General features: G+C 41.7%; 2 protein-coding genes and 1 non-coding gene across 10 annotated transcripts in view; 1 reads left to right on the top strand and 2 right to left on the bottom strand.

The window, feature by feature from the left end:
- Htra4 (HtrA serine peptidase 4) overlaps positions 1–262 on the bottom strand; it is a 12048-nt gene extending 11786 nt beyond the window's left edge. The window contains 1 exon segment of the mRNA XM_048792749.1: positions 1–262. This exon segment is cut by the window's left edge and continues 12 nt beyond it. Within this exon segment, the coding sequence (XP_048648706.1) occupies positions 1–262 (262 nt within the window).
- Positions 263–600: 338 nt separating this feature from the next.
- Positions 601–18127, bottom strand: part of Plekha2 (pleckstrin homology domain containing A2) — an 86439-nt gene continuing 68912 nt past the window's right edge. For all 8 annotated transcript variants that reach the window (XM_048792744.1, XM_048792747.1, XM_015501285.2 and 5 more), the window contains 5 exons: positions 17792–17860; positions 17329–17399; positions 13451–13514; positions 5537–5614; positions 601–4679 (listed from right to left, as the gene is read on the bottom strand). In XM_048792744.1, the coding sequence (XP_048648701.1) occupies positions 4317–4679; positions 5537–5614; positions 13451–13514; positions 17329–17399; positions 17792–17860 (645 nt within the window). In that variant the 3' untranslated portion in view covers positions 601–4316. The remainder of the gene's footprint in view (positions 4680–5536; positions 5615–13450; positions 13515–17328; positions 17400–17791; positions 17861–18127) is intronic.
- On the top strand, positions 14980–15065 carry LOC125613227. The gene has a single exon (XR_007343732.1). It is a non-coding gene; the product is annotated as a small nucleolar RNA SNORD35 (small nucleolar RNA).

The raw sequence follows: 18127 nt of genomic DNA, 5'->3' as shown, positions 1-18127 counted from the left end.
AGGGCAGGCCACGCGCCCCGCCGCAGGCTTCGCCCTCAGCTGCAGCACAGACGCGGCAGCAACGGCAGCGGTCGAGCACTGGTGTTGTCCCCGCGGAACAGGTGGGCAGCGGGGGACAGCGCGTCGGCTCGCAGACCACGGGGCAGGGCAGCAAGGCTCTGGATCTCCTTGCCTCGACCCTGGCCACAGGTACCGGGGTCAACAGCAGCCACGGCAGAAGGAACTGTAAGAGCCCAGCTGGCTGCAGCAGAGGTCTACTCATCTTGCTTTCTTCTTCGCTTGCACTTTTCCAGTTACTTCACTCTGGACTCACAAGCTGGCCTAAGATGAACAACACTTTCCTGGCCAGGTTGCCAGCCGCCTCCACCAGCCTCCAGGCTTTAAGGAGCAGAGCCTGGCAGACCTCTCCATACACACACCCATACATCGCCCACCACCCGTCCCGCCCCAGGTTCAGGGTCACCCCCAAGCACTGCTGGCAGGTCCGTAGCCCTTTCCTAAGAAGAGATCTACACCATGAGCCCCGTTAAAGCAATACTGAGGGCAAACTGACAAGAGCCATCACCCACCCAAGGCGGGTATTAAGAAAACACAACCGTATTACAGTATTTCACATGGTTTTATTACAAAACAAGCAACAAAACAGTTTTAGAAAATTATTTTTGCTACATACCAATTAGGAGATCACATAAAATGAGAAGCATAACAGTTTCCATGCACTCAGCTCAGTGCTTGCAGCGAGTGCATTTCACAGCTGAAACAGTTTGGTTCAACATAACACAACATCATGCCACATCTTCATAAGCAGAGGGGGAAGGGGTCACATAATATGTTTTTGCCAAACAGTTGCTTCATTCAAACTCTACCTATCGCTTGTGACTGTAATTGCTGCAGGCAATAACACAGGAAAAAAAGGACCAAGAGGAAAAAAGGATGTTGGTAGAAAATATTTAATAAACCTGCTCATTTCTGACATGTTTAAAGTTAATAAAGAAAGCTGACTTGAGAAATTAAATTTCCAAAATGCTATTAATGTGTCCATATACCTGTTTATCTGGTTAACACTGAAAACAAACTCATCATACCCCCCTGCTTACCTACTGAATCTGCTATTTATTTATGGGGTCATTTTAATACATATCAGAGCACATTTACATTCAGAGAGAAAAAAAAAAACCCAACTTTTTCTTCCAGTAAACTAAGACTCTAGACCTTAAATCTACTCTTTCTCATAGGAGCTCAGCATTCTGCTCTGAAGTAGAAGTATAACTTCACTATTTTGACCTGAGGTCATTCTCCAAGGTGTACAACTCTGTGCCCCTACAATGTCTCACAGAAAGCAAAAGGGAAACTATTTTTACCAACTATCATCTCACCTTGAGTAAGGGAGTCCATCAAAGTTTTCAAGAATAATGGATGGTAAGCAGTTCAGCTATAGAGAAGACCACCTGAAATACTGTTACACATATGTGGGTCAGGACAACTTCAAAAGCCTCATGGAAAGAGCCAATTCAGGGGCTGGGGTTGTGGCTCAGCAGTAGAGTACTGGCCTCGCATGTGCAGGGTGCTGGGTTTGATCCTCAGCACCACATAAAAATAAAATAAAGGTATTGTGTCCAACCATAACTAAAACATAATATTAAAAAAAGAAAGAGTGAGCCAATTCAGATCAGGTTTCATTCCCCAAAGAAAAAGTTGTACCTTTTTTAGTTCCTTTTTTTAGATCTAGATTTATTCCAGAGCTTAAGCACTTAACCACTAACCCATATGGCATCCCCAACCCATTTTTTCTATTTGATTCAATTTCATACATTTAAAATCAAATGCTATGGTCATATATGCACTATCTTTGGCTCATATTAAAAGGCTCTGGTGTGAAACTGGCCAGAAGGTAAGAAATATGGACAAAGATGGAATTTTGAAATAAGATTTGGGAATGCAATGCTTTTAGGCTTTATGGAAGATATTTTTATTTTTCTGATATTGTTACTATGTTAATGATGTTCTAACTTGGAATTCCCAAGTATTCCTAAGTATATACCAATAAGAGTCCTTGTTTTCCCTTTATTAAGATAATACTAGCTGGATTATATTTAACACCCTTTCAAAACAGACTTTACTAAATGAGAATCCTATCAGCTTACTATAATGGTCAATTCCTTAAGCAGTAGTAACCTAGCAGAGATTTACAAAAAGAAAATGGGTATATTTTCACAATTTAAACACCAAGAGATGACATCATTTCCATGAGTCAGGGAATGTTTAAAGAGATTTAAAACATTAATTTATTTTCATTAGTTCCACATCACATTCTGTGCACTTGTATTTATTAGCCAAATAATTTTCTTGAGAAAAATATGAAGGTGAAACCAGAGACAAGGAACTTTAAAAATCTGGAATGGCTTCTTAAAATCAGGCTATTCGAAGTAGGTTGATCACTCATAAATAAATAATTCCCAAACCAAGAATTTCTGAGAAAAAAAGTACACAAGAGTTTATTTTTAAAAGAAGATGGGAAGAAAAGAGAAAGATCCAGTAGATTTCTCTTTTTTAGATTAAGACCACAAGACTAAACTTAAGTGAAGGACAGCTCCAACACAGTGAAATCAGAAAGAGTTCTCAATGTGAAACACATTTCAGAAAAACAGCACTACCTGGAAGAACATGATTCTTTTCAAAGCCACTAAAAATTTCTTCTTCAGGTGTTTTTGCTTCTGCATTAGATATGGACACAAGAAGGAACCGGGATTTATTCTTCCTCTTAGTCTCTTCCTCTAGTCACTATTTTTAATTAAAGTATAATTAACTGATCTAGCTGATGAAAGCTACTGATAGAAATAAGCCAAGTTCTCTATCCCTTTATGAAACCCTCCTAAGTTTCTGATAGCAATGCACTAAAAAAATTGGATAGGTAAATGTGCCCAAGGACACTAGAAATAGTATCTTGTCCAGTGAAAGAAAATATGCCCTCAAATTTGTTTGGGCAACTCCTGGGAAATCTCTAGTCAGTAATTTGTAACCTCTAAATCAATGCTTTTATGCCCCATTTTTATTCCACTAAAATATAATCTCAAGATTATCTTTGTATTTTTCCACATGGAACCTCATCAGATTACAGGGTCTGATCATGCAAGCACACACAACTCCATCCAAAGGGCAACAGAAAGGACAAAAAGAAAGCAAATCTGCCAAGGTATATAGTAAACTGCACTTAAAATTAGACAAATATTGGCCCATCAAAAAGAGCTGTGAGGCAAGGATTCAAGGCAATATGTCTTTGCCAGAATAAAACTTTTCTCCTATCCAGAAAACATGGATCAAAAAACTTAGCAGGATGATCCATCTCTTCTCAGCACCTGCTTTTAACCTATCTAAAACTCTGAGATAGAGATTGATCTATCACACACATGAATTATCACACGCTTACCAACCCCACACATTCCAAGTAACACCATTATCAAGGGAAATGTCTGTTCTGTTCTCAACAGTCATAGTATTTAACACTGATACCGGTCCTTGGGGCCTGATAAAGAAACAATTCTAATGGGTCTGTTCCTCAATCTATAACATTTGGGGTCATAGCATCAAGAGAACAGAGTAATTTTCAAAACTGGCTCATGCAGTAGAGTTGACTTATTCCTCAGGCCTCAAAAAGATCCCCATCTCTTCTCCTGGGAGGTATCCTAGGGGACCCACCCTTGCAGACATATTCTAAAGGCCACCCTCCAGATTCTAAACACTACCTCTCAGAACGGCTCCCTGTCAAGCCAGAATCTGGGTTTTCCCCTACTCTGAAGCCTTTCAGCCTTTCAGCTGGGTTAGTTACCTGCTTCACAAACTTGAACCAATACATAGGTATGGACTAAAACCAGGTGACTGGCCTAAGAGCCTGTGCCCAGATTGAAAACAAAACAAAATAAAACAACAACAACAAAAAACTAAAACAAGGACAAGGAAGTACAATTTGGTCAGGGTGAAATGACTCCCAACCTCTTCAGAAGCGGAGATGCTAAAGATAGCCCATCACACAAAAGACCTTGGAATAGATCAACAAGAGGCAAGCCGCTCTCTCTTCACTGAGTATGCCTACAGATCTAACCTAGTGATTTCCCCCAAATTAAATATACTGCATTGATAATATAAAAAAAGGGAAAAAAAAAGCCACTTGGCTGGGCCCCTCCCACACAGCTTCCACAGGAATATGAGTGCCATTAAGGGCTCTGACTGTCCTCCAACAAGGAGAGAAAATGAGCCACAGCCTCTTTCTCTCAAGTCCTCCCTCCCTCCCCCACTTCCTCCCATGGCACTGTGCTTCATCACACATCAGAGGTCCGTATGTTTTCATCGTCAAGGTTGAACACAAAGGGTTTCTCCTTGGGGTGCTGGGGCTCTGATCTGTGCCTTATTCGGGAGCCTGACAACACCCCAGCAGTACTGCTCTCCCCAAGTCGAGGCATGAACAAAGAGTCCTCTGGAGTCTCTTCAGCTGGAAGCAGCTTTTCCCCAGCCTGGGGGACAGGTGTCCAGGGTTGCCAAGCAGAGGCCACAGAAGGGGCTTTGCAGAGGGTTTTCTTCTCTTCCACAGGTGGCCGCCCTCTGCAGAAGACAGAGTTAGGCCCCCCTGTGAAGCTGGAGCTTCCAGGTCGAGTCAAAGAAATGGATCTGGAAAAGGATATGTCCTGGAAACAAAAAAAGGCAAGAAAAAAACAAAGGACAGTAAGAGCTTTTCCTGACAATGTTTATCCCAAAGCCCCAAGAAAAAATATCCACCCAGGATCACCACCTCATAGGTCCAGAGATGCTTGTCCACAAAAATCAAATATAAGATATAAAATGATTGATTCATAATGGGGTAAGGGACGGGGAGCATGGGAGGAATAGACAAACTCTAGATAGGGCAGAGGGGAGGGAGGGGAAAGGAGGGGGCATGGGGTTAGAAATGATGGTGGAATGTGATGGACATTATTATCCAAAGTACATGTATGAAGACACGAATTAGTGTGAACATACTTTATATACAACCAGAGATACGAAAAATTGTGCTCTATATGTGTAATATGAATTGTAATGCATTCTGCTGCTGTTTATTTTTAAAAAATCAATAAAATAAAATACATTAAAAAAATCATATATGTGTGACAAAGCCAAGTACAATGGTTCATACTATGCGGGAGGCTAAAGCAGGAGAAACACTTGGACCTAGGAGTTCAAGGCCAGCCTGAGCCACATAGTAAGATCCTGCCTCAAAAAATAAAAAAGTTAAAAGGTTCACCAGAATTCACTCCACGTGTATCAGGGTCTGTGTAGCATCGAGACCTAAAGAAACTCTATGTTTCTGACCAACAGTACCTCATTTCTTCCAACAACCAAAAAGAAAAACAAAAACAAAAATTAGTAGAAAGAGAAAAACAAGTCAGTCTGTGGCTTCAGCTGTATCTAGGGCCTGGGCTGCTTGCCTACATCACCAAATAAAACACACCCGCTCAAGGAGAAGCTCTCCAAGTTGACATTGTGCAACAGAAAGGAAGTGACTTACTCTGGGGTGGCACTTGAGGGCCTGGACAGCTGTCCCAATCTCCTTAATCCAGCTGTGCATGTCTTCTGGACTATCCGCCTGCAAAATACCCACAGCACTTATGGACATTTCTGGACTGTGATTTCAGCTTTCAAGACTCTGACTCAAATTTGAGTTCATAAAATCACACCGTTAGAGCTGGAAAGGATCTTGGAAATCATCTAGTCCAGTGGCTTGCAGGCTTTGAGGGCATTTTTCCCTTGAAATATGTTATTTGACACCCAATAAATAAAATCCCTCAAAATAGAGTTGTTATAAAGTGGGGCAGGGGCAGGGGCCGGGGTTGGGGGAGCTTAGTGCAGTGTCCCCCTATTGGAAGTTCCTTGCTCTTCCTGGAAAAGAAGTGACCCAGTCTGCCCTCCTAGTTTTACAGAAAAGGAAAATGAGGCCCCAAAAGCCAAAGTTTAAGGTTTATAGCTGATCTAGATTTGAGTTCTTCTTACTCTCAACATAGTTATCTTTCCACTATAATGATCTCAACAGAATAATCCCACTTTCAATTCCATTAAAGTCAAATTCCTGTGCAAATCCAAAGTATATATAATTATATGTATGATCTCCAGAAATGGGGCTTTTATCAAGGCACACACTACCTGGGTCTGTCCTGAAAAATCCATCCAGGCTTCAAAAGTTGTGGATCTGGGAGATCTAAGTTTAAGAATATGCAGGACCATGCTGAGGAATCCAAGTATTTTCCCCAGAAATAACCTACTAACCCCAGAAGGGGGCAGCAGAGCCTCTGAAAAGAGGAAGAAAAATCAAGCAGTCTGGCCACTACAGGCAGAGCTTCTCAGCACTTCACAGCTTGAGAAGAGCTGAGTTCAAGTGAAATCTGCAGACATTCACCAAGGGCCCTACGTAAGTGTTATATGCTCCAACAGATGCTAGACACAGAGGTGAAAACTGGACTAAATCCCTGACCTCCAGAAAATGACATTTGTTAGGCTTCACCTGGCACCTTCTCTGAGAGTCCCACACAACACAAACATGTATTTGCATGCATGTGCAAAAGTTTGTACAAACATCACATTCCAATCCTCAAAGTTCTCCATGTCCTCGCCTTACTTCTTCCTTGCCCAAAATGATTCCTTTTATTTGCTTTCTATCAGGATAGAACATGACCAGGTTTGGTTTGGTTGATTGAATTTTTAATCCTCAAATCTGCACTTACTCTTTCCTGTCACTTCAAAACAAACCCTCCTTAGTTGGACATGTGCAAAGACAGTGATCAAGGACACTAGGTCAAAAAGTGTGTAGCAACAAGGGCCCGAGGTGAACACCTCTCACATGTGCTATGCCTGCAAATGTGTTAGCACAACAACCCCCCGACTCTTTCCAGTTATTTGAAAACCTCGTAGTTTCCCAAGAAAAAGATAAATTCATCCTTAGAACAAAATGATAACCAGGATAACAAATCTCCAAACTTTTACTGATTAGAAATACCTTATTCTATAGGTAGAACTAGTGGAAGCTCAATTAGGTAAAGATGTTTGAGCCTGTTTGATACTTTGTAAGGCTATTAGGAATTTTATTATTAATATTAATATTATATGATATGTGAGAAGAAAATAATGCATTAAATTCTACTATTTGTTCACTGCTCTCTCTCCCTGAGACCTTTTCTCCTCAAACTGCATATAAATCATATTTCAAAAGATCAAATTGTCAGGATCAAATTATATAATATATATGGAAAGAAAAAAAGGTTATTCAGAATTTGAATGAGATGGAGGTAATTGTTCGTGAGGAGAAGAGCATTTACTAAGGCTTTTTCTTCTAGGGAAACAAATGATGATTTGGTACAGAGAATATTGGAAGACAAAGGAAAAGATAAACAGGAGCTGAGGGAAAAACAAACGCCTCCCATACACAAAGGAGATTTGACGTTTTCATTTAACAGACTGGAACATTCCCATGAGGGCAATCCAATAAGCTACTCTTCCCACCATCCTAGTAAAATGTCCCCCACCATGTCCAATGCAGGACTGAGGTATGTAGCTCAGTGGGAGAGTACATGATTGAAATGTGCAAAGGCCCTGGTTCAATTCCCAGCACAAATATAATTTATATGTATATTATATATATAATTCAAAGAGAAAAGCAAGTATTTCAATTGAACTCATATAGAAAGAACATATATATTTTTTTTAAATTTTACAATACTGGGGATTGAACCCAGGGGTGCTCTACAACTTAGTTATACCCCTGCCCCTTTTTATTTTATTTTGAGACACGGTCTCACTAAGTTGTCCAAGCTGTCCTCAAACTTATGATCCTCTTGCCTCAGCCACCAGAGTTGGAAGGATTACAGGTATGTGTGTGCACTGTGCCCAGTGGAGACAGACTGCTATTTTAGAAACTATATTAGCAGTCTCTATTAGTAGTTTTAACCATTATTTTTAAAATGTTATTTAAACATTATTTTAAAATACGATTTAGATAGAAGAGCAGATATTACAATTGATTCCATATTGGAAGAAAGAGAATATTATTTTATTGGGATCACATTAACAATCTCTATAGCTTTAAGAACTAGGGTCCATATTTGGGGCAAAAAAATTCAATGAAACATAAAATATTATATGCAAAAAATATGGTGTATGGCCAGGTGTGGTGGCACACACCCACAATCCCAATGACCTGGGAGGAGAAGGCAGGAGGATTGCAAGCTTGATGCCAGCCTTGACAATTTAGTGAAACTCCATACCAAAATTTTTTTAAAGGCTGGGGGGCTGGGAATATAACTCAGTGGAAGAGCATCCCTGGGTTCAATCCTAGTAGTGCACACAAACAAGAATTATGGAGTATGAAGATATCTACTTTTTATGGAAAGCCTCTACTTACTTTTCATCAAAATCTCAAAAAAAAAAAAAAATCTTAAAACCACATCACAAGGTAGCTTCATGAACCAGAGGTAAAAATTTGAGCTGAGGTCCACCTACCATGTAAATCACTAACAGACTAAAGAATGCTTAAAACTGGGTAGAACAAAAAGGGAAATGCCAAACTAACACCTTCTCCTCTTCCTGGAGTGCATTTGTGTGTGCATTTGTTTCTGGTGCTTGGTTCAAAAGTAGGGTTTCCACCTTTGACAACATTTTTGAGATGAGAGGGACAAAGAGTATTAAAATGAGTCATTCAGCCTGTGGTTTTCTTGAAGTCCAACTAACTTTTTACTGAGTGTCTACTATAATCCCAGCAGGATAACAGATGCATCAGTGGTTTGAAGTAATGAATTATGGAGGCCACCAGCAAAAGGTATCTAGTTTCTACCTCTGGTTATTGCCAATGCCCCATCCTAAATCTTTTGGCAGATCCTCCTTCCATTTCCAACTTCTGAAGGCTACCTGTCCCAACAGAGGACTACCTCTGCCCTCTTCTCAAGAACCTACCCAATCTTTAGACACAACCCCGTCACATATGACTGTGTTGACTGCACCTCTAAGTGATGTCACTCAGCTTGCAGTCTGCATAAACAGTGAGGATCCAGAGAGTTTTAGGCCCAATATTTTGCAATTAATTTGTGAATCCCCTTATTGCTGCTCCTGTCCTGACACAGCACGCTGGGTTTATTGAGGGGTGGGAGGTGTATCATGTGTGTTGAACAGAGGAATAAACCCAGGGGCATTCTACCACTAGCTACATCCCCAGCACTTTTTATTTCTTTATTTTGAAATGGGGTCTGGCTAAATTGCCCAGGCTGGCCTTGAACTTATAATCCTCCTGACTGGGCCTCCAAAGTCGCTGGGATTACAGGTGTGTGCCACTGTGCCCAGCTCATAGCACTCTAGTTCTGACAAGTGGGTTCATGCCAAGTTATCAAGATCCGTTTGTACATTTCTCATTTTGAATAATGAGTCCTCCTCATAGTAAGCTGCCTAATATCCCAGGCCCTCGGTGACTGGGGAAATGGTGACCCCTGCTGGCCTTCCACCCCAAGAATTGAAATCTCATTTTGAAGCCCCGTCCAGAACTGAGAACTCCCTGCCTGCTGACAAGCTTCTCAAGCACCCACCTTTCCACCTGCTTTGATACCTGACTACTGCCGGATCCTGAATATTTGGTTACCATGACCCAACCCCAAGTTGGTTTTCCCTGATACAAAGTCAAACTTCTCTCGTTCCTGTAGCCACACCCTCTACATCTTGGGTTCTGGACCAACTGCTCTTACACAAATGAGCCAGTCTTGTTCTAGCCTCACAGTTGGTTCCTTGGTTTACTGGGTGTATGAACCCAGACAAATAATTTACCTTCAGAGACTCTGGGTTCTCATGTGAAATGGAGATAAGTTCAGGGATGGTGGAGAATTAAGTGGTACACTGCCTATAAGTTGCTTAGCACTGTGTCTGGAACATCAATAAACAATTGCTTCCCCCCCCCCTTTTAATAGCAAAGACTATAACATGTGAGATCATAGAGTACACATAATACAAATTAAATAGTCAGAATCCATCCCAAGTCTTTCTTCTCTGTCCATAGAGTTGTTTTTTTCTGCCAAGATCACTGTGCTCATGCAGATAGCTTTCCCAGATGCAGAAGACAGTTCTTTTTGGCAGATGTACTGAGCCTAACTTAAGAGGCAGGTCAGAAAGCCATTATGGCATGGAAGGTAAAACTTCTGGCACCTCAGCACCAAACTACAGAAGTAGTCACATTCTTTTACCCTTTGCACATGATTTTCACTTGGAACAAATAACTGACACATGAACTCAGTCTAATTTATTCACACTTAGAAATTTGGCAGTATTTTTTCTTCAAAAATGAATAAAATGAGCCTATAACACTGAGGATAAATTATGGCAGTATTTTTTTTTTTTTTGCCAATGGTAAATATTGAGCATTCCAAGCAAAAATTAGAATCTCAGAAGACTTGTCCCTATCTCCATGAGCTCAACAAATTTCCATACATAAAAACTTTGCTAGTAATATTAAAGATTGTGATTTTAAAATATTACATAATAAAATGAGTCAACATTTTGAAGATCTGTATACCTCAGTGAGACCAGTATTTTCCAAATGAGTAATGCAGGCTGGCATGGATAAAAAGTATCTATTCGAAGTGTAAAACTGACTAACAGATTCTAATGTAAGAATATAAAAGTTTATAGATATTACTTCAGATTCCACATTGTATCTAAACATTAAGAAATTACCATTTGTCAAGCTTTGGTATAGAATCAAAGAAGAATATTCAAGATTATCTAAAAAGGATATTTAAAAAACTCTTTTCCAGTACATATTTCTGTAAAGCCAGACTTTCATATTTCTTAATCAAAACAACATATGGCCGCAGATAGAATGCAGAAGCAGATAATGAGAATCCTATTGTCATCTACTAAGCCAGCCATTGAAGAGATTTACAAAAATATAAAAACACTACTTCTTTTCTTGATAATTTTTAGAAAGCTATTTTTCATGATAACTTATATAATAAGTTAATATAATAGCTTATAGTGAGTTTATAGTTTCCACTTCTAAATGAACTAACAAATACTTTTAATGATTATTTTCATCTATATCTTCTCTTATTTTCCATTCTGAGTTTGGTGTTATAAACTAATTTGATCACTTACTCATAATTTGTTCAGGGTGGTGCCAGTATCCTTTTATCCTAGAAATGTGGGGAGTTGAAGGGAAAGGAGGACAGAAGTGATGAGCCTCTTTCAGGAATCGTGTATACACTCATGTAGATAATACAATGTCTTCTGAACATTTCTTGGTTGGGTTTTATGTTTCATAAGTCAATATCTTCAGCCCAGGTTTCTTATAATCACTATCTTACAACCAGCACCATCATTCACTTGACAGATATTCAGTATCATCAATGTGTTAAGCATCAACTAGTCAATGGTCCTCATAACATGTCTCCTTGGAAGTCTCACAAGTACTGTAAATTCACAATCACCTATGCTTACCTTGCCCATCCCCTTAGTAGTTTTCCCCTTCTGTGTTATCATGAAAGTGACAGATACCATCAGCCACACTGATGCTCAAGCTAAACATCTGAGCATTATCCGGACCTCTCCCCTCTCTCCCTTCATCCAACCAAATCCTAGTCCTCCCTTGTCCTGTGTCCTCTGCACTGCACTGGGCCACACAATCTACAAACAGCATTTTACAGTTAAGGAAAACGAGGCTCTGAAAGTTAAATAATTTGCCCAGTCCACATGCCATATTTAAAGGCAAACCTGACCAAGGCAGTCCCTTCATTTAACTTCCCAGGCACTAACTCAGGATAAAGCACAAGCTGTCTACCAAGGCACCTAGCTGTCCAGCCCCCTCAGGTTCTTCACTGCTTCACCTCCAGGCTCTTGATCATAAGTGCTACTCTTTTGCCTGGACTATTCTTCCCCTGACCCAGCAAAGATGTATCTTCCTTCAGGAAACCTTCCCTAAGACTTGCAGAAAAGACCTTCTTACAAGTCCTAATGGCAGCAATCATGCCAATCATGCTATTTTCTGATTTGTATTCCCTCACTCCTTTCTGGGAGCTTGTTTCATATTTGGAATACATTTAAAATCTTTTGGCACATTTGGCATTTCATGCAGTGATCATCTGACCTCCTAATTTTTTTCTTCAACTTGAATATATTAAGGTTGACTCTTTGTGCCGTAAAGTTCTAGGCCACGCATTCAACATTATGGCATATAACAGTTGTACTACCCTGCAAACACATCTCAGCTTCACCTATCCAAACTCCCTCCCCTACCCCATCATTGGGTTTTAACTGCCTGTTAACTTGGCTAGAACTCCCTCTTAGGTTCAGGATTGGTTCTGTTTTAATGTGGTGACCCCAACCCAACAAAAATGCCTAGCTATCCTGAGCATACTCTACAAACTCCATGGAGTGCAAGGACTAGACGCTCCCTTGCTGCATCTACAGGCTCAACCTTGTCCCTACATGGCCATGGTGCCAGTGAATAAGTAGCTTTAATACTACAGTGACCCTTTCCCCAGTCCAGTTTGCTCCAAAGCCTCCCCTCATCTCTTCCTGGAAGGTACGTGCTTGTCTGAATGGGCACTGTCTGCTGATGATTCAGTCCACTATTATGTCTGCTGGGTACAGGCAGAGGAACACTGGAATCACAGGAGCCACTGCCCAAGAAACAGGAAAAGGGTCTGATCCCCTACAGAAAGGAGGGTGTTTAGTGGGGAGTAGAAAAGAAAGAGAGCTGCCTAACACAAAAGCTGGAGTTGGGTAGCCTGCATTTAAGCCAGCACACTGTGCATCAGTTTTAATGTTAGAAATTCCTCATCAGCACAATGCAGGAGATCAACATACTCTCTGCGGATCGCCAGGCAGGCTGGGCTAGGGACTTGGCACTGAATGTCTAGGCCCTGCTTGGAAATCTGCCTTGCTAGCTCCTATGACTTTAGAAGAGGTTGGGACAACTCCAAAGTCATGGGTGGAGGGGAGAAGCTTCTGATAAGTGAACTGTCAGAATCCAAACAATGGCTTTCTCTGTGCAGCTGGGCTCTGCACCTGGTGCCTGCACAGGGCCCTCTGTGCTTCTGTCATTCGCACACAGTGATGTCCATACACAGACAGGACTTATAAATACCCGCCAAAGCAGAAGTGAAATCCCTGACCAGTTCTCCTTTTCTCTGCTCAGTTGGAGCCCAGCAGCTGAGAGCAGTTGGTAGAAACTCTCATTCTCCAGTACAGTGGCTCAACCTGCTTTATTATTTTATGGTTGGGAAGCTTCAGGCAAACATCCTGTTTAGAATAAAATGGGACTCAAGACTATTAGGGGCTAAATTTACCACATGGAAACCTCAAGCAAAAGAAAAGAGAAAGCAAATGAAAGGGCGAGGTCTATAAATACACTGTAAACAGAAAAGGAATGCTAGTCTTCTCTGGGTGAGCACTTTACCTGTATGTAGAAGGTCCGGGAGCTTGTTATTATTTCAAACAGGTTGTCCCTCATTAAGAGATCACTAGACAGAGAAAGAGAAAGGAAGTTACTGGGCATACTGGCATATATTCTGAGCTTCACTGATACTAAGTCTAGGCACCAGTATCCACTACCATTGAAAATAAAAGATGAGGACTGGGGATGTGGCTCAAGCGGTATCGCGCTCGCCTGGCATGCGTGCGGCCTGGGTTCGATCCTCAGCACCACATACAAAAAAACCCAAAAGATGTTGTGTCCACCAAAAACTAAAAAATAAATATTAAAAAATTCTCTCTCTCTCTCTTTAAAAAAAATAATAAATAAAAAAGTAAAAGATGGGCAGGTGTGTCCAGGCCATTCCTCCTTTAGCCACTGCCTCAAAAACACTCTGGGGATTCCCTCCAGCCTCACCTCTTCGAAGGTCTCAGGAATTCTTTGCTATTCTGATGGACCCCCCCCCACCACCACCACCAGTTCCAACAAGATTAAAGCTTCTTTCCTTCCAAAACCTCCTGTTTAATATCCACCACACCCCCCACCTCCTACAGTTTTATTTTCTTCAATCCATCCCTTCTCCCTCCCTCCTTCTTATGCAGTGCTAAGGATCAAATCCAGTGTCTCACACACGCTAGGCAAGTGCTCTGCCACTGAGTTAACAGCTACCGCCCTATGTTATGCAATCTTCACAACCATCCCGTGAGGCATCTAAAGATTTTCCATACTTTATAGATGAAGAAAGCCAGGCTTGGAGAGTTTAAATGATATATATGTGGATGGTGCCAGAGAACTGGACCCAGGTCTGATTCCAGAGTCTAGGCTTTTAAATATTCCAATGCCATTTGCTTCTATTAAGGATCAAATTCTCCACTTCTACAGCCTTCCTCCCCCTGAGCAGCAACCTTATCCTCAATTCCTGCTTTCTGTCCTGGGCCCAGAAGACAAGAACTAAAGAGAAAAAAATGAAGATGAGAGTAGACCACTTTAATATCTGCTTCAAAGTACATATGGGTTTTCTGACTTCTGCAAAAAAGAGAATAAGAAATAACAGATGCTCAGGGACAAACCTCAAATTGGCCAAAATCATTTACAATATTAAATGCCTGCTGCAGGAAATATAATTCCTACCCAATAAAAGAACCTAAGAGAGCAAGACTACACAATCAGACGTTAGTAAATTTTGTGTTACACACAAAGAATCAGACTCATTCCTAGAAAGGACTGGTCATGAGCAGGTGTGGACTTTTGAATGCAGACTTGGAAGGAACTGGCAGGAGGTTGGCCAGTGACAATAGGTACTGCATAAAAAAGGATTGACACCACTGGTCAGAAAGAACTGGGGTCAAATTCCACTGCTTGTGGTGATGCACATCTATAATCCCAGCAACTCAAGAGGCTAAGACAGGAGTTCACAAGCTCAAGGCCAACCTCGGTAAGTGAGCAAGATCCTGTCTCAAAATAAAATATAAAAAGGGCTGGGAATCTTGCTCACTGGTAAAGCACCCAATACTGGCAGATGATGTCTTTTCTTACAATGGTCTGCAGATGCCACTGTGGGCAGTGCCGAAAATGCCACACGTTTAGCTGATGCCGGTGGGCGGGGGATCTGACTCTATTCAAGAAAAAAGATATTTGTAACCAAGTGTTTAATAGAAATGAGAAGACATCCCTTACTGAGCTGGTCACTGAAAAGATACAGAAGGCATCTAGTATAAAGCATAGCACTTGACATAGTGTTTCTGAATAGAGATGGCTCTTTGGTGGCTAAAATGATTTAACCTTTTAGACTATTAATGCATATGCAATGCAATCACAAAATCGAATACAGAGAGGAAAGGAAAGCACCCCCTTCACATCTCCTTCCCAGCTGCATATTCCCTTTCAATTCTACGTACATTGACTATCCAGATGTCCTGAATTCTCCTAACTGGATTCTAGAGAAGCCACGCCATCTACCAGACCTGGAAGCTGCAGGTCCCTTCCCAGCTGGCTTCAACTCCCCAACTTCTTTTACTCAAGAGCTTAGTGAAATTCTGTCAGAATAAGAGTTAGGGAAAACTTAAGGATCTTAGGATGGAACCCTACCTTGGTTCTCTAAGCTACCTCAACATGTAGGTGATCTCTCACCTGCACAAGCCTTTCAGGTCAGCAACCATGAAGGATCTCCCAGGATCTAATCATGCCCTATTCTTCTTCTGCCCACTGCGTCCCTCTGGAGCTACACATCTGGAACTTCCGTCTTCAGCTTCTTTCATAAATTATAAATTGTCACTGGGAACCTCCCCAATCCTCTAAACTCTGCAACTGCCACTTGCAAGACCCAGTCCAATGTTTCTTCCCCAGCCTCCTTGGGTCCCACAGCATGATATTTTCATGTAATATTGTCTCATGCCTTCATGGGAGAATAGGCTGCCTGCTGCTAATAGTCTCTGTGATGATGTATGTGAGCTCTGCATGCACAGTCTACAGAACACAGGACAACAAACACAAGGGTTCTAAGATTGCACACTGATGGCCAAAAAAGAGGATTTCTACACGCCAGATGCCCTTGGGGGTCTGTACAGTATAGTTCTGGGGATATCTGTATTTGGGGTTAAATGCGGGATATTCCCTTGTCAAGTCCCAAACTCATGCTATGTACCACAGCACTTCGAAGGCAACCATTTCCTAAGTAAAGAGGAACATATTAAAAACACTTGTTTAGGGGCTGGGGTTATGGCTCAGCAGTAGAGCACTCGCCTTGCACATGCAAGGCCCTGGGTTTGATCCTCAGCACCACATAAAAATAAATAAAGTTATTGTGTACAAAAAAAAAAAAAACACCACTTGTTTAGGAAAAAACAACAACAACACTTGTTCACGACTGGGGGTATAGCTCAGTGGCAGAGAGCTTGCCTGCCTGGCATGCACAACTGCCCCAGGTTTCATCTCCAGCATCAAAAAAAGAAAAAAAAGAAAAAAAATCACAACAAAAACAGGCTCATCCTGCCCAATGATAGTAACCTGGAAATGTTATGAATCACCCTGTGTTAATGGGACATCAAGGTCTAAAGGAGAAGAGGCCAAAGAAATTTAGGCTTGAAGCACTGGCATCAGCAGTGATCTGACCAGCACTGCAGTTAGTGATGTAAAGGCAAAGTTCTCCTCTTAGCCTCGTCCTCCTGGAGGAAAAGCATCTAGCACCTGAGAAGCTTCTGAGCCCCACTCCCTTTCCCTTTCTCATTACCATATTTTTTCTTTTCCTCCAAGAGAAATTATTTTAGAGTCTCCTCTCCTAAGGAACTATTACCTAATGGGAAAAGGTAAGTTTGCTCAGTGTGATCTCATCCCTGTAACAGCTTGGATACAGTGAGTCAGCCACAAGATATGAGGGTCCTTACCTTACCTTGCTCTTGGAAGGAATTTTTTGTTGCTCTTGGTTTTTGTTTATTTTCTTGTGGGTTTTTTGTGTTTTTTTGGTGCTGGGGATTGAACCCAAAGCCTTGTACATACTAAGCCCACCCTCTCCCACTGAGCTACACCCCTGTCCCCAGAAGACGACTCTGAAAGAGAGCCTCAGAAGGGTACAAAATGAAGATTTAAGAAAGCAAATGGAGGTTCTGCTCAGAAAAGAGTAAGCAGAAGTTGGGCACTGTGGCACAAGTCTGTAATCGCAGCAGCTCAGGAAGCTGAGGGAGGAGGATGGCAAGTTCAAAGACAGCCTCAGCATCTTAGCAAGGCCCTATGCAACTCAGTGAGATCCTGTCTTTAAATAAATGTACAAAAGAGCCGAGGATGTGGCTTAGTGGTTAAGTGACCCTGGGTTCAATCCTGGTACCAAAAAAAAAAAAAGAAAAGAAAAAATAAGCCAAGATAATTACCCAGATTTGACCAGACACTCATGGGTCTTGAGAACATCTTTGAGATATATAGTGCGCAGTGGTTCTCGGTCCTGGTTGAAAAAGGGAAAGATAATGAGTGAGGTTGTTCCCACAACCCAATGGCCCAGATCAGCTAACAAATGCCCCTCTCTCCGAGATGGTTGGCTAACCCCAGTATGATCAACAACCTAGTCTCAGAACAATCACTAAGAGAAAAAAAAAAAATCTAAGCTATTCTGTGGCTCCACCCAGCAGCTTACTGCACTGAAGACAGAAGGACATTAAGGTCACTTTAATATCATGGTAAATATGGGCAATAAGATGGATGGTCATAAGACAGAGGTACCTTTGGAGTCTGTATGTGCCCATGTCTCCACTCCTTCACACTTTCCTACGGGTGTGTATTCATGTACCTCTTCATTTCTATGACCTCTCAGAAAGGCCCCCCAAAGCTACTACCAACCTGCTCACACTTGAAGTAGCAGATGGTGAAGTCATCCAGGGCAAAGAAGCGACGTTTCCAGCTCTTCCGCTGAAATGAAAAAGAGCCAGATATTGGGAAGCTGTCCCCAGCATTGCAGAGGGTGTTCTAATGCAAAACTCCCAGGGTCACAGCTCCGTGGAAGCCAGGCTACCACACTGAACAGGAGCAAAGGCTTCCTTTCGGAAGCAATATGTGACACATCGGGCCAACTGTTGGTCCCCAAAGCACACCGGCTTGGACAGCGGCTAGCACAGAGGACTGTAGCTCCTCCTCTCATTCTCCTCTCCCCTCTGTTACATCCACACCCACTAGCTC

This window comes from Marmota marmota, unplaced genomic scaffold (assembly GCF_001458135.2).
Source record: "Marmota marmota marmota unplaced genomic scaffold, marMar, whole genome shotgun sequence".
Taxonomy (NCBI): domain Eukaryota; kingdom Metazoa; phylum Chordata; class Mammalia; order Rodentia; family Sciuridae; genus Marmota; species Marmota marmota.
Note: the sequence above shows the minus strand (reverse complement) of the source record. Positions and strands in the feature narration are given on the sequence as shown.